At 40.2% G+C, this 19,814-nt stretch overlaps 4 protein-coding genes across 4 annotated transcripts; 1 reads left to right on the top strand and 3 right to left on the bottom strand.

Annotated features, from left to right (window-relative positions):
• Window positions 1-4,139: 4,139 nt before the first annotated feature.
• On the bottom strand, window positions 4,140-5,297 carry LOC148765479 (uncharacterized). The gene is made up of 2 exons (XM_088812821.1): window positions 4,460-5,297; window positions 4,140-4,348 (listed from the first exon to the last, which is right to left on the bottom strand). Exons 1-2 carry the CDS (start codon window positions 5,295-5,297, stop codon window positions 4,140-4,142), a joined length of 1,047 nt encoding a protein of 348 aa, XP_088668947.1.
• Window positions 5,298-9,116: 3,819 nt separating this feature from the next.
• SAT32 (interferon-related developmental regulator family protein / IFRD protein family) lies at window positions 9,117-12,465 on the top strand. The gene is made up of 12 exons (XM_012983327.2): window positions 9,117-9,464; window positions 9,940-10,111; window positions 10,206-10,286; window positions 10,407-10,489; window positions 10,579-10,694; window positions 10,793-10,903; window positions 10,992-11,101; window positions 11,190-11,499; window positions 11,572-11,649; window positions 11,735-11,785; window positions 11,873-11,962; window positions 12,101-12,465. Exons 1-12 carry the CDS (start codon window positions 9,455-9,457, stop codon window positions 12,221-12,223), a joined length of 1,335 nt encoding a protein of 444 aa, XP_012838781.1. The 5' UTR covers window positions 9,117-9,454; the 3' UTR covers window positions 12,224-12,465.
• Window positions 12,466-12,891: 426 nt separating this feature from the next.
• Window positions 12,892-17,807, bottom strand: LOC105959265 (Ubiquitin system component Cue protein). The gene is made up of 9 exons (XM_012983325.2): window positions 17,178-17,807; window positions 16,828-16,987; window positions 16,682-16,743; window positions 15,920-16,014; window positions 15,715-15,828; window positions 15,548-15,613; window positions 15,193-15,290; window positions 14,677-15,116; window positions 12,892-14,176 (listed from the first exon to the last, which is right to left on the bottom strand). The coding sequence occupies exons 1-9, from the start codon at window positions 17,593-17,595 to the stop codon at window positions 13,068-13,070; spliced, it is 2,562 nt and encodes an 853-aa protein (XP_012838779.2). The 5' UTR covers window positions 17,596-17,807; the 3' UTR covers window positions 12,892-13,067.
• Window positions 17,808-18,544: 737 nt separating this feature from the next.
• Window positions 18,545-19,748, bottom strand: LOC105958754 (uncharacterized). The gene is made up of 5 exons (XM_012982758.2): window positions 19,547-19,748; window positions 19,124-19,369; window positions 18,972-19,037; window positions 18,784-18,849; window positions 18,545-18,628 (listed from the first exon to the last, which is right to left on the bottom strand). Exons 1-5 carry the CDS (start codon window positions 19,724-19,726, stop codon window positions 18,545-18,547), a joined length of 642 nt encoding a protein of 213 aa, XP_012838212.2. The 5' UTR covers window positions 19,727-19,748.
• Window positions 19,749-19,814: the final 66 nt, after the last annotated feature.

Here is a 19,814-nt window from a genome sequence, read left to right as displayed (position 1 = left end):
AGTAATTGAAGCTGAGGGGATGCGCATTGCCGATCTACGTACCATGCTATGGGGATGTTTTTTCTTCCTCGCATTTCGAGATATGAAATCAACTCGTGAGTTGCTGCGAGTTACTCTGCGACCATGCCTGCTAGTGGAATGATTTTTTCACGTTAGTAGGAGTAAATAAGATCATCCGTGTGTTGAATGCTAATGGAAGTATAGTTACCCTTGGCGATGTGGTATGGAGTGTTCTCGCTCTTTGGGCCGTTGCTTGAGTAATATGCATCCTCTCGTAATGGATCTCAATCTGTAATAAGATGGTGAGATGTGATGATGAATTGCTGGTGAAAATAAATTTACTAGCCCCCCAGTTTAGGTGGGATGTTAACGCACCTGGTTATGTAGTAGAAAAATTTCTAACCATCTAGGAACAGCTTACAAGACGAGTTACGTGGAAGGTCGTGGAGCCTGCAGATGCGACAATTTGTAAGTAACTTTTATATAGAAGGGGTATGGATGATGACCTTAACTGATTTGAAGTAAGGTAGACGTATACCTTAAGCGTAGAACCGCTTGAGGTTCCCTATATTCCATGTTCTGGGTATAGGGCGTCCATCAATGTTCTCGAGGCGATATGCTCCAGTGTTGACCACCTTTGTGATTTTATACGGTCCTTCCCACTTTGGGTCGAGCTTACCGATGGGGTGAGAGGCTTCAGCTTTTCGGAGGACTAAATCTCCGACTTGAAAGGAGCGAGGGCGGACCTTTGAGTTATATGCCTTGGCCATGCGTGATTTATACATCTGTTGTCGGATGTATGCAATCTCACGTAACTCATCTACAAGGTCTAGGCTTCCTCGCATAGCTTCTTCATTAGCTGCTGGATCATAGTTGGTGATTCTCCAAGATGGTTCACCTATTTCAACGGGTGCTATAGCTTCTGTTCCGAAAGCTAGATTGAAAGGCGACTCTCCGGTTGCTGCGCGTGGGGTTGTGCGATAAGCCCATAGGGCATTAGGCAATTCTTCCACCCATTTTCCTTTGGCACTTCCCAGCCTTGTCTTAAGGTGTTGGAGGATGGTGCGATTTGTAACCTCCGTCTGGCCGTTAGCTTGTGGATTTGCTACCGATGTGAAGAACTGCTTGATGTCCAAGCCGATGCACCAATTTTTTACTTTGTCACCGCAAAATTGGGTTCCATTATCCGAGATGATGGAACGCGGGATTCCGAAGCGGCACACGATGTTCTTCCATAGGAATTGTATGACTTCTTCTTCTCGGATACGTGCTAAGGGTTCCGCCTCCACCCATTTGGTGAAGTAGTCCACTGCTACAATGAGGTACTTACGTCCTCCTGTGGCGGGTGGGAATGGTCCAACTAAGTCCATCCCCCATTGGGCGAAAGGGATGGGGCTGTCAATTGGTTGCATTAATGCCGCTGGTAGGTGAGTGATATTTGCATGCTCTTGGCAGGGTTTACACTTCCGGACTAACTTCTTCGCGTCTTCATGCATCGTTGGCCAATAGTAGCCTTGCCTCAGTAGTTTGAGAGCTAAAGTTCTCCCGCTTAAGTGATTTCCGCAGATGCCTTCGTGTACTTCTCTAAGTACGTAATCCGCTGTGGTCGGGTCGAGGCACTTGAGGTAAGGGAATGAGAACCCTCGTTTGTATAATTCTTCTCCCACTATGACGAAGCGAGCGGCTCTCGTTTTTAACTTTCGTGCTTCGGTGGATTCCGCTGGAAGTTCTCCCTTCTTGAGATAATTCAGGATTGGAGTGAACCAGCATGGTTCATCCTCCTCGGTGTAGTGTATTTCAGTAGGCGAATTTATCTCCGGCTGAGGTGAGGTGAGGAGCGTCACCTTCCGACTTCCGATGCTGGCCATGGAGCTTCCTAGCCTAGCTAATTTGTCTGCATGGACGTTATTGGAACGAGGTACTTGCTTTATCTCATAACTCTCGAATTTAGATAAGAGGGTGTGCGCGAGAGCTAAGTATTTGGCCATGATGTCTTCTTTGGCCTCGTAAACTCCAAGTACTTGGTTAACGACGAGCTGAGAGTCGCTTTGGATTAGGAGCTTGCGTGCTCCGGCTGCTAGGGCGAGGCGAATTCCCGCTATCAGTGCTTCGTATTCAGCGACGTTGTTTGAGGCTGTGAATTCGAATCGTTGAGCATATTCGAACTCATCTCCATCAGGGCTCGTTAGGACGATACCCGCTCCTCCTCCTGTGGCAGTGGAAGATCCATCCACGCTGACAGACCAAGTAGGTAGAGAGGTGTTTTCTTCCATTGAAGTCATTTCGACTAGAAAGTCAGCCAGTATTTGCGCTTTGATAGCTGGGCGGGGTTTGAATTCTACTCCGTATTCACTTAGCTCTATAGCCCATTTTGCTAATCGTCCGGACGTTTCGGGACTCCTTAGTATTTGCTTCAGTGGATAATTGGTGAGAACCACTACTTGATGTGACTGGAAGTAAGGTCGAAGCTTCCGGGCTGCGTTGATGAGGGCGAGAGCGAGCTTCTCCATATTGGTATAGCGTTGCTCGGCCCCTTGAAGAGCGCGACTTATGTAGTATATGGGTTGGTGACCTCTTCCTCCATCTCGGATGAGGACCGCGCTGATGGCATCAGCCGAGGTAGCTAAGTACAGCATGAGTGTGTCTCCCGGCTGAGGTTTTGTGAGCAAGGGTGGTGAAGCGAGGTATGACTTTAGCTCAGTGAAGGCTTTTTGACATGCCTCATCCCACTCGAACTTTTTTCCTCCCCTTAGAATCTTGAAAAATGGGAGAGCCTTGTCCGCTGATCTTGAAATGAATCTATTCAGGGATGCTAAACAGCCGTTGAGTTGTTGAACTTTCTTGATCGATGTTGGCGGAGCCATGGAGGTGATTGCTTCGATTTTAGCGGGATTAGCTTCGATTCCTCGCTGCGAAATCATATAACCCAAAAATTTGCCTCCCTTAACTCCGAATGAACATTTGAGGGGGTTGAGCTTCATCTTATATTTTCGCAGGGTGGCGAAACACTGATCCAGATCAATTAGGTGGTCCGAGACCTTGACACTTTTGACGAGCATGTCGTCGATATACACCTCCATATTTTTACCGATCTGATCTGCGAACATTTTGTTCACTATACGCTGGTAGGTGGCTCCTGCGTTTTTTAACCCGAAGGGCATGACTTGATAGCAGTAGATGCCTTGGTCAGTGATGAAACTAGCCTTCTCTTGATCTTCTGGTGCAAGTAAGATCTGGTTATATCCTTGATATGCATCGAGGAAGCTGAGGAGTTCGCACCCCGAGGTCGAATCGATGAGCTGATCGATTCTGGGTAGAGGAAATGGGTCCTTAGGACAGGCTTTGTTGAGGTCAGTGAAGTCTACGCATAATCTCCATTTTCCTCCGGGTTTAGGAACGAGCACTACGTTCGACAGCCATTCAGGGTACTGAACTGGTCGTATATGACCTGCCTCTAGAAGTTTAGCCACTTCTGCTTTGATATGCTTGTTGCGTTCGGGTCCAAACGTTCGTTTCCTCTGTTTGACTGGCTTCATCCTCTTGTCGACGTTAAGTCGATGTAGGGCTACCTGAGGGGGAATGCCCGACAAATCTTGGGCTTTCCATGCGAACATATCTCCATTGTGTCGCAGGAAGTTGATTAGCTGCTGCTCCGTCTCAGGATCTAAATCAGATCCGATGCGTAGGAGTTTGGAATCATCTCCAGGTGTGAGCTCTATGAGCTTAAGCTCTTCGACAGCCGCTAGCTTGATGCTATCGTCTGGTACACTGATGAGGATTTCTTTATTGTCCTCAATGATTGCATTGACCCACTTCCGTTTGTCGGATTTTTGGGTATCGTCTCCCTTTCCGGGCGGTTTAGGCTTCTTTGAGGGTTCTCGTAGGGCCCTTGCATAGCATTCTCGAGCGAGACGTCTATCTCCAAGCACTTCTCCCATTCCATAGGGAGTAGGGAACTTCCATTTCTGATGGTAGGAGGAAGGTACTGACTTGAATGTGTGGATGGCTGGCCTCCCCAGAATGATGTTGTAGGGTGATGGCCTGTCGACGACGAGGAACTTGATTAGTTTCGTGATTCGACAGGGGTCTTCCCCTAAAGAAACAGGCAGCTCCACTTCTCCCATTGACAAAATGCCTTCTCATGTGAACCCTTTCAGGGGTGTGGAGATGGGACTAAAACGGGCATTATCTATGCCTAGCTGCTTAAAAGCATGGAGGTACATGATGTCAGCTGAGCTCCCACCATCTACTAATATTTTCTTGACCAAGAAGTTGGCCACCGTTGTTGTTACCACTAATGCGTCGACATGGTCTTCCTCTGGACCTTCGAGGTCGGAGGAGTTGAAGACTATGCTGTGATCAGGTCTTCGTATTTGATATACGCGTTCGGATGGAGAAGCGCGTTCTTGATTCATGCGCGCTGATCGAGCGAGTGTGCGTCTTGCATTATGTGAATCGCCTCCCGCCGGTCCTCCGGAGATGAAGGAGATGATTCCTCGGGTAGGTTGGTTATCATTGTTATCTAGGTCACGTCGGTGACTCCCATCTTCTCGTCTTTGTTGTTGATCTCGGTTATTATCTCGGCGTGGAGGATCATCACGGCGTTTATTTCGCGGCTTATCGACGTATTCGCCTAAATGGCCCTGTTTGATCAGCCTCTCAATCGCCATTTTAAGTTGTGCACACTCTTCCGTAGTATGCCCTCTGTCCTTATGGAATCGACAATAACGATCCGATTTTTCTCGCTTTGCGTTTGGCTGCATAGGACGTGGAGGTTCTGCTAAACCTTTCTGCTCTATCACGTGAAGGATTTCCGTGAGGCGAGTGTTCAGCGGAGTGAACCTATTGTAGGAGGAAGAGGGTTGGCCTTGAGGTGATAGTGGTGGACGTCGATCGTCGCGCCTCCTATTGTCCTGACGGTCGTCTTCCCTTTTTCTTTTAGGAGGAGCATGGGTAGAGGCTTCCTCTATCCGGACGTATTTTTCGGCTCGATTCAGCAACTCTTCTAGGTTGCCTGGAGGTCTTCCGGCGATAGATTCTTTGAATCTACCCGGTTTCAAGTTCTGCTGCATGATCCCGGAGAGCATGTCTTGTCCTACACTGGGGACCTCGTGGACGGCTTCTACGAAACGCTTAATGTAGTTGCGGAGCGTCTCGTTATCTCTCTGTACTATAGAGAAAAGATGAGCTGGAGTCTTGGCATATTGTTTGTTGATGGCGAATTGGTTGGTGAAGCGGGTCGACAACCGAGCGAAGGTGTCAATCGACCCTATGGGCAGGGAGTTGAACCAATTCATTGCCCTCTTGGAGAGAGTGGTGCGGAACATTTTGCACATCGCGGCATCCGTTGGGCCATATAAATCTGCCATGGCACTGAATTTCTCTATATGTTCCTGTGGGTCGGTGGTCCCTTCAAATTGTGGTAACCCCGAGATCTTTACCCCTTGAGGTAAAATCTCGTTGAGAATGTCTATGGTGAAGGGACTGCGTCTTGTTGGGGGAGGCATTCTTTCATCCCTTTGATTATTTGGTTGGGAGAAAAGGTTTTGGCGAGACATTCTGCTGTTTACTTCGCCTTCTCCCTCATTAAAGAGAGGGACTCTTGGTGGTGACGCAGTCCCCCGTGGGGGTGAGCGTGGACGTCGCTGTCTGGGCTGTGCCCCTCTATGGTTGGTAGATAGCTGCACTCGGGACCGTGGATCTGAGGTAGAGGAGGAGACACTTATTTGATTCTGGATTGGCGGTGGCGCCACAGGTGGCGCTACAAATGGAGCTGGTGCTGGTATCGCATTGGGAGCGTTTGCTCCCATCGTAGCGATATATTGAGTCACAGCCTCTGTGGCGGCGCGAGTTGACGCTTCCGCTATCATGCGTTGGAGCGCATCCTCGGTTATTTGAACCGTTCGAGGAGCAGGGAGAGCTGGATCGGCGAGTGGTGGGTCCCGAGGAGGGATCACCTGAACCTCGCGAGGTGGATCTGCCGCACGTGGAGGAGCTGGCTCCGTGGGACGTGGGGGAAGTGGATCCGCGGTGCGTGGAGGAGGTGGTATGCCCGATCCTCCACGGACTGGAAGGTTACTTGCTGTGTCATTCTCTCTCCGAGCTGACGCCTCAGGAGGATCTTGTTGGCTACGTGATCTGGTTTGCATCTTCCCACAGACGGCGCCAAAATGATGAAGCTAAAATATAGCTCACCTAAGGGGTATGGAAAAATGAGTTGGGAGAGCAAAGCGGATCAGTAGCTTGACAACTCGATGATCCTGAGGTCCCTACAAAATAAGCACACGTGAACTAAGCCGGGGGTTGATCCGGCGGAAACCCCTCCGACGCTCAAGTCAGATGTACGGATCGTAGAGAGAATAGAGAGAATAAACTCGTGGTGGATTATCAATAATGAGAACGTACCTTTACAAATGAGTAAAACACCTATTTATATCCCGGTGATTGGATTGGGCTTGCTTTGTTGGGCCCAAGCCTTACTTTGAAGGTATTTGGGCTTTCGTGCAGTGGGCCTAATTAGTAGATATATTTGAGGGCCCATTGGGCCGGCCCATTTAGGTATATCAGACACCTATTTAAGAATGAAGAGAGTATATGTTTCTCTTCATCAATCACTACATTAATTCATATTTAATTTATATTAATAATTATAATATATATTGGCCAAAACGACGAATCGGCCCCTATGCTTAAGTACGTAGACTGTAGTGAATATATATATACGGCTAGGGTTCGAGTAAAAACTGATTGATCGATTTAGCGGGCCAGTTGACAACGGGGACCCGGCCCGTTTAAGTAAGAGTACTCTGACCCAAATGAAAGCGTGGCCATGTGTGGATGGGGTTTGCTTAGGTGCCCCTTAAATATTAATACTGCGCAGAAATACCCCACAACAAAACACGCGTCACACACACTATAGCTACCGACTTGATCATAATAATTAAAGCCCCTCTCAGATGAATTTATTAATTAAATAATTACAAGCTGTAAAAAGATATATATAGTATTGATCAGTAAGAAAGTTGGATTCCCAATATTGACTGAAGCTCATCATATATGTATGTATGTATGTATATATATATGTATATCACCTTCAATTCAAACTAAATGGGCAGCATGCAGTGGATTCTCACATGGCCTTTAAATAATTAGTATAGATATATATGATTATATACAACTTGCATGGCGAAATTTAATTTAATTTACTTCATAAACCAACAACTAGTTTGTGACAAAATATAATGGAATATTATTACCAGTCCTGCACAATAGCTAATTATAAATCATTAAACTAGCTATATATAATTTGTTGGCAATTTCAAGAACAATAAAATCTATTTTATTCTCTTTTTTTTTTTTTTTAGATAGGAGAAAAGAAAAAAAAATTATAATGGTAGAAGAGAGTGTACTAGTGATGTACAGCAATATGCTTTTATTTCTGAGTCGTACATGTGCTCTTAACAGGGCAATATTTTGGATGGACCAATTTGTGTACTTTAGATTAGTGAAACATTTGAATGATTTAAAATCCATATACTAATTAAGGAAATTAAATTATATTTCATTTATTTTATTTTTTGTTAAAGGCCATAATTTGTCGTTGGTGACTTTGAGGAGTTGGGCCCAAAATATTTATTCATTTTGGAAATGGGCTCGGTTCCCAATTCACTTGAGGCGGCCCGATTTTGATGTCAGTTCACTTAAGTTCGGTGTAAATGGAGATGCTTCTGGCCTTTCATCTTGACCGTTGGGTAGTCGATCTTGACCGTCCATTTCATCTCTTGAATTAGTGTATGCCTTCTTCGTTTATTCAAAGTCTAGTTGACTTCTGTCACTATGTACTTTCTCTCTCTTTGTAACTCCGTTCTTGCTCTCTTTCCTTTCGTCTTCTTCCGGTGACTTCTGAGTCAAACGACACCTACTATCTTCTTCTGGTGAATTCTGAGTCAAATGACACCTACTATCTTCTTGCGATGACTTCTCATGAGTCAAACGACACCTATTATGGCTGACCTTTGTTAGAGTAGGTAACCGCTTACCAAAACCACCCCTACATACGACTGTCAATTGAGTCGAACATATCTGAATTTGTTGGATCGACTCGATTTTATTGTAATTAGAAACGAGTGTAGTGACGCCAAATTGTAAATGAACATCTCAACAGAGGATAATTAATATTTGAATTATATATGTGGACTGTATATAATTGGGCCATACATGAAAGAAACTGGACTCTTAAATCAGAAATCAGACCATCAAAATCGGCCCAATTTTAACAAGGATTAAATCGGCTCAATTGGTACATTCCCAAAGGAAATCCTTGTTTGTCTTTTCCGGAGATGGGCTTATCTTGACCTGATATAGTTCGATTATTATTTCGAACAAAATTTATCGAAGTACAATTTTGCTCATATTTATGCAATAAAATAATTATTTTATTACAGCACCCACACCGACATATGCCCCGATTCAAAAGTCAAAACTAAACATTAGCTCGATTCACACCGGTCCAAGAATAGATTGGCCAGTCGACTGACTGAACCCCCTTTATATCCAGCTGTCAACTATACACGTCACCAAGTTTATAGTGGGCCCCACCACCACAGAAACCAAAATTGCCAGGTTATGGTCTCTATCAACGCCGCGTGTATTCTCTTCCACACAAATTCAAAGAATATTCGGAACCACTCATCCAATTGATTCCGCTTTCTTTTTTTTTTCCCCAAATATCCTTAGATGGAAAATAAAATAAAGAATATTCTAAATTTTGATGCCCAATTTCGAATTTGATATAAATTAAAATTCATTAAAGGACTTCACAACTAAGTTATTAAATTAATTATTCATATATAATTTTTTTGGACATTGATGAAATTGCCCTTTTTATTTAAAATTAAAAACCTTAATGTAAGATAAGAATATAATCATAAATAAAATTTCCTTAAATCGAAAAACTAAGAGCAAATAAGATATTAATTAAAAAGGAAATTAATTTTCTGTGACGAAATAAGTACACGAATCTAATTTAGGAGAGACACACAAACAGGCCTTTACGTGGAAGATATTTTAATTTTACTAATTTATGTTACGTGTGTGCACGCGCTATATATATATATGAGAAGACCGTGTTTGCGTAAAATCTGAATTCCACTATTTCCTTTTCTCTCGAAAAATTATAGCAAGAGTCCGAGTTCGTCTCTACCAAAAGTTCCCCCAAATTGTTTTCATGGATACTTCCCTTGATTCAATTAGATTGTTATTTCTGTCCTGCAATTCATATATAAACTCGCCCCCACTTCAATTTTTTCATTCTTCAACCTCTTGTTTTCATCTTTCTGATTTTGATTTTAGTCGTCGCTGTGTTTTTTCTTTCTAACCTAGATTCTCTATATTATTTTGATTTTGGAGTAATACTATAGCAATTAGAGGTTTTTGATTCTGATTTGTTGCTGCGATGGGTAGAAGTAAGTTCCTATTTCTTTGTTCTTTTTTTTTTCGATTTAGTTACAAAATTTAATCTTTTCCGGTGTGTGAATTAGAAAATTATTGAGCTGTATTATGAATTAGAAAATTATTGAGTTGTATTGTGAATTAGGAATTTATTATGCATGAGTTTTTTTTTTCTGTATTTTTTTTATCTTAATTTAAGCATTCGGCTAGGGTTTTGATTGTCAGGAGTTGATTTGAGCTTTGTTAAAATTATTATCAAGTGAAACGTGAATCTGTTTTGCTTATACCAACTGAGTTGGATTGTCCGAGCTTATAATTAATCTTAATTTTAATTGGCGGTTATTAATTGTTTTGCCAAACCTGAGAATTCTCAAGAGTATAGTGTTTTGTATGCCCTTAATTTCCTTTGCTTGTGGAAATTTTTACATAGTAAACAATTGGTTTTTAATAAGTTAATGTGTGTGTGGCTAATTACTGTGTATTTTTTAGAAAGTTCGCAGAAGAAAAATGCTGCAATGCTGGATAGTGACGACACAGCTAGTCTGAGCTCATCAACATCATCTATGCCGTTGGACCATATGGCCGATTTTGGTGCCGATGAAGTGGTGGTGAATGACGACACTTTGCTCGATCAGTACTTAGACGCTTTGTTTGAGAAGAGGTATTTTTTACTTTCATTGTTTATGTAATATTTAAGCGACTCACTCGTAAATATCGCTAACAAATATTATGTGTTGTGTATTTTTGGTGTGCAGAGGGGCTACTAGGGAGAAAGCTTTGGCATCAATTATCGAAGCCTTCAATGGCCACTTGCAGCATAGTTTTGCTGAAAAGAAGTACACACTCTTTCTGTCTAATATTATATTCTTCTTGGTTTCCGTTTGCGGATTAAAACTGTTCAAATCTTATGTTCCTAAAATGTAGATTTAAAAGTAGTATTTTTGTTCTCAATGTAGGTTTGCTACATTGCTTCACCAGTGCTTGAATTCGGTCAAAAAAGGTTCCGCAAAGGAGGTTACTTTGGCGGCTCATGCAATAGGTTTTACTCTTCCCCCTTGCGCATGTCTCCATTGATTGTTCGCCGTTTGGTATTCGGACAAGACAAATTAACTTTACATTATTTCACAGGACTTTTATCACTGACTGTTGGTCCTGGGGATAAAGCCCTAGAGATCTTGGAAGAATCATTTGTTCCTATTTCAGAGGCGCTTAGAATCCATCCGGAGACATCTAAGACATCATCTGTATGTTCCGTTTTGCTGTCTGAATCTCCATACCAACTTATTTTGTCCCTCTGCAGATGTTTGATCTGACTTTCTTACATTGATAAAAAAATTTACAGTTGCTCCAGTGTTTGGCTGTCATCACTTTCGTCGGCGGTGAAGAACCGGAAGAGACAGAGAAATCAATGCAGATAGTGTGGCAAGTGGCTCATCCTAAACTAGGTCCAAATGTACGTCTTTGTTATCACTCTGGTCCATGATCTTAATTGCAATTTTTGTGGCTATTAAATTGTAATACCTATATTTTCGTGTTAAAAGGTGGCTGCTGCTAAACCTTCACCGGCATTGACAGCAATGGGGGTCACAGCCTGGTCGTTTCTTCTTACAAGTATCGAAGGACGAGCTCTCAACTCCAAGAGTTGGCAAGAGTTAGTATTTTTTTTATTAGCTGTAAAAATTTGTACTTTGCGCTTGGTTTTTTTTACAAGTGTTGATTGTTTCGACGAAATAATTCAGGTCAATGTCATACTTTTCGACTCTGCTGGAAAAGGATGACAGATCGCTGAGAATTGCTGCTGGTGAAGCTCTTGCTTTGATTTTCGAGATGGGAAGCCTCGAGAAATTCTGTGGTGATAGTAAGGTGTCTAACGTGCCCTCTGTTGATGAAGGGAATGATTCTCGAAAATCAATGCACATACATGGGCTAAAAAATAAAATACTAAATCAAGTACGTGCCCTTTCAATAGAGGCTGGCGGTAAAGGGACTGGTAAGAAAGATCTCAATAACCAGAGGAACACGTTTCAGGATATACTCCAATTGGTTGAGGTTAGTGTCAATGGTGAAAAAGCACTTTTTTTTTCTTCTTAAGTTGAATATTAATAATGTGAGTATCATCAGGATGGTTATCCCCCGCAAACCTCGACAAAAATTGGTGGAGATTATTTGTACACAGACACATGGCAAGATTTGATTCGGGTTTGTGTTTTCTTATCTTATTTAGATCTTTTAGTTGTGCGACGTAGTAGTGTTTTGACATATCATCTCGTTTTATGACTTGTAGTTGAACTTCTTGAAGCACTTTCTTGGAGGAGGTTTCGATAAGCACATACAGGTAAATAAATATACGTCTCCGTTTTAAAAGAAGTTCGATGTGAAGCATTCTTTATTGAAATTTCCTCTTTAATCTTGTGTTGGGCAGGATAATCAGTTTCTTCTTGACCTCTTTGGTTTTGCACCCAAGAAGAAGCTTCTATCGGGGGCTGAGCGACGCATGACTAGTCATGAAAAGGTTAGTGTTTTATGATAATTGTTGGGACTAAAATGCAAATATGTTATTTTATATTAAATAATTTGAAATTCCATTAGCATAAATGTTGAAGTAAATTCTCCAGAAAGTAATACCCATATTTTTGTTTTTGTTTTACAGAGGATGTACAAGTCACCTAATTCCGCCGCTAATAAAGCACGGACGCAATCACTTAACAAACAAAGGATGTTGTCCCAGGATAAAAATGTTGGCCAATTTGCGGTGGATTTTGGCGACATTTGAACGAGGAGCAGCTGTGTTCTGGCATTTGGTTAAAATTTATATTTATTGCAGTAATAAACTTCTAAAAAATTCACTATTGGCTCTTTTTACAAGGGAGGTTATTTATGTGATTTGATTTCCTAGGATTCATATATGTAAAGTAATTTTATTATCTGTTCGATTCATATATACTGGATGGTGTGGCGACTGATAATACTTATATTTGTTTGATTTATTAAAATTTAGTGTTGCCCAAATAAAAATAAGAAGGTAGGTTCCATTTCAACGTGCTACTTGCACTACTTTTAACCAAATACCAAATTGATTTTCGGTTAGGAAATGTGTTTTGGTACCAACAGTATGTCAGAAAGAAAAAAGAAATCGAAAAAAAGGGTACCGACGAATTTAGAATTTTTAATGAATGAGCTGCAATGTCACTGGTATGAAAATATCTAACTACAATACAACCTCTTATAAATTAGTATTCAATAAATGAATAATTTCGCGAAAATATCTAAATACAATATAACCTCTTATAAATTAATATTCAATAAATGAATAATTTCGCTTAAATAATTTTTTTTTTCAATCCAAACTCTGGCAACATGCTAAATTATTATGTAATTTAAAAATCTAATTTTCTTTACATCTGATTAAAAAAAAATTATAATATTTTCTATAATATACTCTTGAAACAAAAGAAGCCCCTCATTTCAAAAGTGAAGTCAATGTGCAAAGCAAGAACTGATGGGCAGGATCCAGTCGACGTTTACATTACAAAAAACCCTCTACCATCAAATTATGTATTAATTTACTACTGTAGAAATATATCGAATTGGACAAAACGAAAGAAAACCGTTTCCTTTCATGAATTAAAATGAGCAGGCATACCAGAAAAATGCTTACTCATTGCTCTATCTTTCCTGTACTGATTCCTCCCTCTGCCTCTCCTCCCTCCACCACCTCTGCCACCACCCCTCCCCCCCCTCCCTCCACCTTCATCATTTTCTTGTCCCTCTTCTTCTTGCTCCTCATTCTTCTCCGTCCATCTTTTAACCGCACCCAACGGTAAATTGCCACCTTGCCCAAGTCCATGCACGAGTTCCTTCTGCACTTGATTGACCAATCTCGCTTCGTTATAATTTGCCACAGCTGTTGCTCCATCAACTTTGTAGCTGTAATTCTTACCATCCTTCACATAATACTGTGGCTTCTTACGCGACCCCCACTTCGAACTGTCAGCAGCGTTCGAACCCGAGCCACCACCTTCAGCTTCCGTTGACTTTCCTCCTCTGTGTGAGTTCATTCTTTCGCCAAGTGTCTCAGGCTCCTCCATACCCGAATCACCCACACTCAATCCCAGGTCATCAAAGGAGTCGTCATACTCATCATCGTACTCGAGCAGCTGTGCCGAAAGGGCAGCAGTTTTGGCCAACTCCTTTTCCTTCTTGTTGTTTAAGGTTTCGGATTCAGACACGTCGTTCGTGTTCTTGCGCACGAATCTCCCTACTGCCGAAGAAGAGGATGACGAGACTGACGAGACTAAAGGTTGGTTTTTCACCACTTGTGGTGGAGATATTGCAGAATCCACCACTAGTTTGCCCTTGCCTTTGTCGTTAGGCTTATTCGTGGATGATAAAGAAGAAGACTGTTTTGGCGGTGGTGCTTTTTCCAATGAAATGTCGAGAGACTGAAGTTCTTCGTGGAGAGTTCCTTCAAGGATTCTCTGAATTACTTCTTCTGGGTCGTGGTTATATGCTTCAAGACAAGCTACTAAGAAGCCTCTACCATAATCCGGAAAGAGTTCTTTTATTTGACTGATTTTGGACTCTATAATTGCTGCATCTTCGTCGGCCTGCACTTTGTTACTTGCTGGGGAGGAAGTGGAGTGTGTTGCTTTGACATCAGCGTGTGGTGGGGTCTTCATTATCACGGAAAGGAACTGCAATTGTTCGTCATCCATTGATAACCAACCTTCACCCAGTTTTGAAAACATTAGTTTATCTGAAATCCATAGAGATCAAAGACAAGTGGGAGATATATGCAAACAACAATGAACTAGAATAAATAGCTAGTTCCATTAGATTTAGACCCACAGTTAGATGTATGATTGATGAGATTCAAAATGTAAAAATGAGAATTTAATAATTAGACTAGAACACTAAATAACACTAACTAGCAGATACGAAGAGTAACCTAGGTATTTGAGTTTATTAGTAGATCGTGCAAGAGATAATTCAAAATTTCAATTTTATCCGTTTTAACTACCCTCATAGAGAACTGAGTGAGTGAATGCATTTAAACAAGAACGGCAACCAATCAAATCAAATTAAACAGTTTCTATGGAGCCCAATAACAGTACGGATTGCATTTTCAAGACTGAAAATAAGTTTGTTGCCCAAAAGACATTAAATTCAAAATCGCAACTAAGCACCAAAAGTTATATATAGACCATAATTCCATATAAATTCTACCTGTTTTCTGCAGTAACTGCATCCGACTCATCATTTGGTGATTCTTCTCAATGTTCTGGATAAATGTTCCCCAAGTTCGGCCCCCAGGAACATTAGTGTTGTCTCCAGTGAGATCTCTTATTGTCTGTATTATAATGTCAGCCCTTACGACAGGGTCCTCCACATTTGCTGGAAACATCTTCATTGAGATCGGAAGAGAATAACTATTTTCGAAAGCCTCATCACTGAGATAGCAGAAATACAGTAACTTCCACCCAAGTTTTGCTATCCTAGTTGACATCATCTTCAAACTAGTAAAAACATCTGAAAGCAAATCATTCGGTATTTTCTTGCTCCTATCTTCACCCACACCCAAAATCACACGAAATCCCCTTTGCAAAGACGGGATAAGCGAGTCATGTAGCCTTGCAAGGGTAGTGAGCAATTCTTCATTCCCATAACTGCACAGATAATAAATCTCGGTAAAGCAATACACTCTAACTTACCAATCACAGATTCAGGCCCCAACCGTAGTACCTCATTTCAACCGGAGAGGAGAAGAAGACAGCTGCATGTTCGTATGAAGTAACAAATGAGTCCAATGATACAACTGAGTCATTGATGAAGTCCATAACCTGTGAATAAAGAGTGGGGAAAGAGTCACAGAGACAAAGTGGAACACGATTGACACAGCTACAAAGACCAGGATAAAGCCGTCAAGGAGCACAAATTAAACTTATTTTCCTTGTCTCAAGTAGGTGAGAAGAAGTTCTCTCCAAACGAATTGTAATGTCACATTTTAAACAATGCACTGTGTCCAATTTGAAGTATCACTAGGAATGATATCTAAAAGGTGCAGGGAGGTTAGACCATCAAACAATTAATGAAGTACCTCGAGATAGTCTAAGTGAAGGCGACTGGATCCTTGGTCTTGGTTGCCAGCAGAACTAAGCAAAACCTGCACACCAAGTCAAGTAAAACATTCATACATTTCAGCTAAAATTAAAGAGAGCTTCTATATCCTGCTGAAAATAAAGCCGCAAAAATTATCAAAAGCACCTCTAAGGATGAGCTGCATCTTTGATACATAGTCTGAGTGATGCTTAAAAGGTGAGACAATAGAACAGGAAAATCATCATGGATGAACGGTTGGGCTTTCATTGCATTCTTAACCTGGAAAATTTAAGCATCTACATGTCAGAAGGTGGGAGGCAGGAGAGAGCCAATAGACACAGGTGCAGACAATTTGCTTGGAAGAGCATACCAGTATTCGGGTCAAATCTTCATTTTCATGACCATATATGGCACAAATATCTAACAGTTTTGGCAAATCAAGCAACTTTTTGTCCTGCAGAAGAGCTATACATACAATTCATAAACAAACTTCTCAAGTAACAAAATGCTCACAAGATAATAAAAATTGTAGAAGACCCAAACTCCAATCAAAATTCTAGAATACTTTTTTTCCAACTGACTTGATAACAATTTTGCCCAACCCCATCCACCCAACCCTCATCAAATTAGGTAAAAAAATACACCCAATTTCAATGCCTTATAGCTTACTTTGGAGAAGAAAAATTAGCATTTCACTGGCATAATTAGCAGATAAGTTATGCACACATCAAAAGCTCAAGGATTAGATTAGCAGGGAAGTGGTGGGAATTTCAAAATTTTCTATCGGCAAGGTATAATCAGCTGATATCAACAATTCACTGCTAGACGTTATATTTTGTGGTTTTCAACAAGCTACTTCTAAGCATTCTTTACCCATAAAATCAGTTGCTCGTGTTTCACTACAATCCACCCTGCCAATAGCTCAGAAAAGTAAACTATATCAAGAAATAACTGAATCAGCAAATTTGTTAAAGCAATGCATTACAAAATTGCAGAACTGGATTCAATAATTTCTGGTGGATGCATAAGCATAATAAGGTATGTTAAACTATCATACCCAAAAGCGTAATAAACCACCCAAACACCACTGTACCAACAAACTACAAGGCAGAAAAAATGATCAACAGCACACCTTCGTGATCTTTTAGACTCAGTGTGTCAGCATTCTTCACCCCTGGATCCCTGTTGGATGATCTGCACGAAGAGAAATTTCACATTTGGTACAAAATCAAATTGACAATGAACCAACAAAATGGAAAGAGTTCTTCTGTAACTTACAAGCGATACAAGACCATGAAGACACGTCTACAAAGCTCAAACTCACCGACAATCACTCCAGCAACTATTCCTCGGGCTCCCCGATGAGGGAAATCATACCACCGACTTCTGAATTTCAAAAAACTTTCAAGGAAAGAACTCAATGATTCATTTGTAGCCACTGCAGTTAAGGAAAATGAATCATCTCAGAGAGTATTCAATCAGCACAATTTCTATGAACTAATGAGATACTCCAAGGAGACGGATAAACTGAAATTCACATGACAGCAAATAAACTAAGAACACTTGATAGAATTAATTTGTTAAGAAACAACAGATTCATTAATTAAAAAAAATCTAAGAATGATAACCTTCTTTCCAGAAATCTCTAGGGTGCAGCTTGAGCAAACGAGACAACTCTAAATTCAATAAATCAACAACACGTTGAGACTCCATTGGATCCAATCCCCCTTCTTCAGGTCCAAGCCCAGCCGCCACCGCCTCATCCTGTGGCAAGTAAATTACAAAATTGCCAGTCGCGGTGGTACTATTTACCCCCTTCCCATCGCCTCCCATCCCGACTCTGCTTGTCGACGCCACCACGGCATCGCCGCCGCTGCCGCTGCCGCTGCCGCTGACAGTGTTTGTGGCAACGGCGGTCCGGAAGGAGTTAGAGAGGGTGTGGTGAGGGTTAGGGTTCGGGGAATCCCTCTTTGGTACGAATTTCTTCTGGGGTTTGGGGGAATTTTTGTAATCGTTCCTGTTTTGGCTAGTGAATCGATTCGACATTTCTCCCAAATCTGTGATTCCGGAGAAATGTAAATATGTGTAACAGACAAAATTCAAAGGGATTAAATGTAAAGGAGTTGCAGAAGAATTGAAGGAATTGATGATTCGGAGATGATACAGTTTCTCTTCTGTTACCACAAGGTTTTTCCACTCGTTACTTTTTCCTTCTAACAAAGACTTCTCAACTTTCTTCTAATAAACGAAAAAATTCTATTTATATATATAAATATTTTTTTTATTTTACTTTTACGCTAACGAAAATATTGTCAGGCTCAAAACATATTTTAAATTGCGATTTAATTTTCCAACACAATTTATAATTCATTAAACAATTTCTTCTATAATTGGTTTTTCTCTTTCAAAATAATGGCCATATATTTAACAATTTCAATTTTGATTTACATCATAGACTCGCACACTTGCCTCGTACGTATACGTGTGTTCAGTGGGTGGTTATTCATGTATATATACGTTCATAGAATGTATAAAAAATAACAGTTTCAATATAATGAATTTTCCATTACATTAACATATGCCTCCAAAAACAAAAATAAAATAAAAAAATCTCTATTCTCAGCATATATAATTACACGAAATAAAAGAATAGATACCATTAATCATTTGACGAGAGATACACAATTAATTCCTCTACGTACGCCTCGACCGTATGCATGTAGCTAGGGCCTCGTATATACGTGCGTGTATTTCTCACGGTTTAGTATACGATGAGTAGTTTCGCCGTATCTTGTACAAATGCAAAACTCTTCAATAATACAATTCTTGCCCAAAACAATACCTTCTTTAAATATACATATATATATTTCTTTTTGTTTTAATTTTTACAGAAAAATAATTATAATTCAGAATGTATATAAATTGTGTCTGGTTGGGAATATTGTTATTAGCAGAAGATTAAGGTTAATTAGTAGTGCATGCTGTAAATTATTAATTAATTAATCCTCTGGTAAAGGCCCATGTCCATTCCATTGTATGCAATTGGAGCATACATCCACATTTCATCTGAACTTAGTAACTGCATATCAAACAAAACACATGAAAAAAACTTTAATTAGTTAATTAATTCGACTAATTATTATATATACATATTCAAATTATATGATCATGTACTAATATTTTATTATAGTATCAAATAAATAAATAATTTAAGTTGGTAATTAAAGAATGTACCTTGATTTGAAGCTGTAAGAACTTTACATACTGGACTGCCTCTTCCAGCATTGTGCTAATGTCAACCTGATTTCGAAATCCATGTTATTAATTATGAATTACATACTTCAAAATTCCAATAAAATTCATCAAAGATATCATTAATTATTGATAATGACATCTTAATTCATGATAATTAATTTAATTACCTTTGTTCCATTTGGAACAAGATTCTGCAAGATCCTCAATCTTTCATTAATTTTCTCTCTTCTTTTCTGGAAAAATGAAAAAAAAAAATTATCATCAGATCATTTGGCTCTATATATAATTGTTTATTCATGATGAAAAAGGACTAAATTACCCTTGCATAAAGACTCTGGGGATCAGTGGCAGTACCCTTGCCAGCCTTTGCTTTACCGTTGGAGGCCGATTTTTTCGATTCCGAAATTGCCCCTACATTAGAATCATCTTCCTCGGAGGTGCATGTACTTGAGCTCTGTCCATTATTCTCTCCACCGTTGATTATATTCACTTCCTCATCGTCAATACAAATAGCTTTCTTGTTCTTTTTCGTCGACTGTGGAACATTTCTCGTCTTTTTCTGCGCCTGCATCAACCAATAATAGTAAGTCCATGATATTCACATATGATATATATATCACTGAATAAAGTGTGTATATATATATATATATATATATATATATATATATATATATATATATATATATATATATATATATATATATATATATATATATATATATATATATATATATATACTCACATTTCGAGAAATCCGAGGTTTCTTCTTAGGACTAATATCCTGTGGTAATAATTCTGTCTCAAACTTCCTCTTGCAACAAGAATCTGCGTTATTCACGCACAACTGTTCGTTCAAAATATCAGCTTTCAATTGTCGAAACTCTTGCATGACGTCATCATCGGTAAAAACGGGCCCCACCATTGATGCTGAGCTGTCATTTTCGCCGTTTCCCGTCATCATAGTCGCGACAAAATCCATGGATGGCATCTCTAATGTGTTGCTATAATCG

Source organism: Erythranthe guttata, chromosome 14, assembly GCF_056151865.1.
Source record: "Erythranthe guttata isolate IM_541 chromosome 14, IM_541, whole genome shotgun sequence".
Classification (NCBI taxonomy): domain Eukaryota; kingdom Viridiplantae; phylum Streptophyta; class Magnoliopsida; order Lamiales; family Phrymaceae; genus Erythranthe; species Erythranthe guttata.
This window is presented reverse-complemented; position numbering and strand designations above follow the sequence as displayed.

Excerpts from the sequence above, each read along its gene's own strand:
- LOC105958754 (XM_012982758.2), bottom strand. The coding sequence starts at position 19,726 with ATGGTGGGGCCCGTTTTTACCGATGATGACGTCATGCAAGAGTTTCGA. Across the intron at positions 19,038-19,123 it reads CCCAGAGTCTTTATGCAAGG|AAAAGAAGAGAGAAAATTAA; the intron begins GTAATTTAGTCC and ends TCATTTTTCCAG. Across the intron at positions 18,850-18,971 it reads TTGTTCCAAATGGAACAAAG|GTTGACATTAGCACAATGCT; the intron begins GTAATTAAATTA and ends TTTCGAAATCAG.
- LOC105959265 (XM_012983325.2), bottom strand. The coding sequence starts at position 17,595 with ATGTCGAATCGATTCACTAGCCAAAACAGGAACGATTACAAAAATTCC. Across the intron at positions 16,744-16,827 it reads TTCATGGTCTTGTATCGCTT|ATCATCCAACAGGGATCCAG; the intron begins GTAAGTTACAGA and ends CTCTTCGTGCAG. Across the intron at positions 15,291-15,547 it reads TTCACTTAGACTATCTCGAG|GTTATGGACTTCATCAATGA; the intron begins GTACTTCATTAA and ends CTTTATTCACAG.
- LOC148765479 (XM_088812821.1), bottom strand. The coding sequence starts at position 5,297 with ATGAATTGGTTCAACTCCCTGCCCATAGGGTCGATTGACACCTTCGCT. Across the intron at positions 4,349-4,459 it reads CTCCGGAGGACCGGCGGGAG|TCTTCAACTCCTCCGACCTC; the intron begins GCGATTCACATA and ends ATCACAGCATAG.
- SAT32 (XM_012983327.2), top strand. Across the intron at positions 10,112-10,205 it reads GACGCTTTGTTTGAGAAGAG|AGGGGCTACTAGGGAGAAAG; the intron begins GTATTTTTTACT and ends TTTGGTGTGCAG. Across the intron at positions 10,287-10,406 it reads CATAGTTTTGCTGAAAAGAA|GTTTGCTACATTGCTTCACC; the intron begins GTACACACTCTT and ends TTCTCAATGTAG.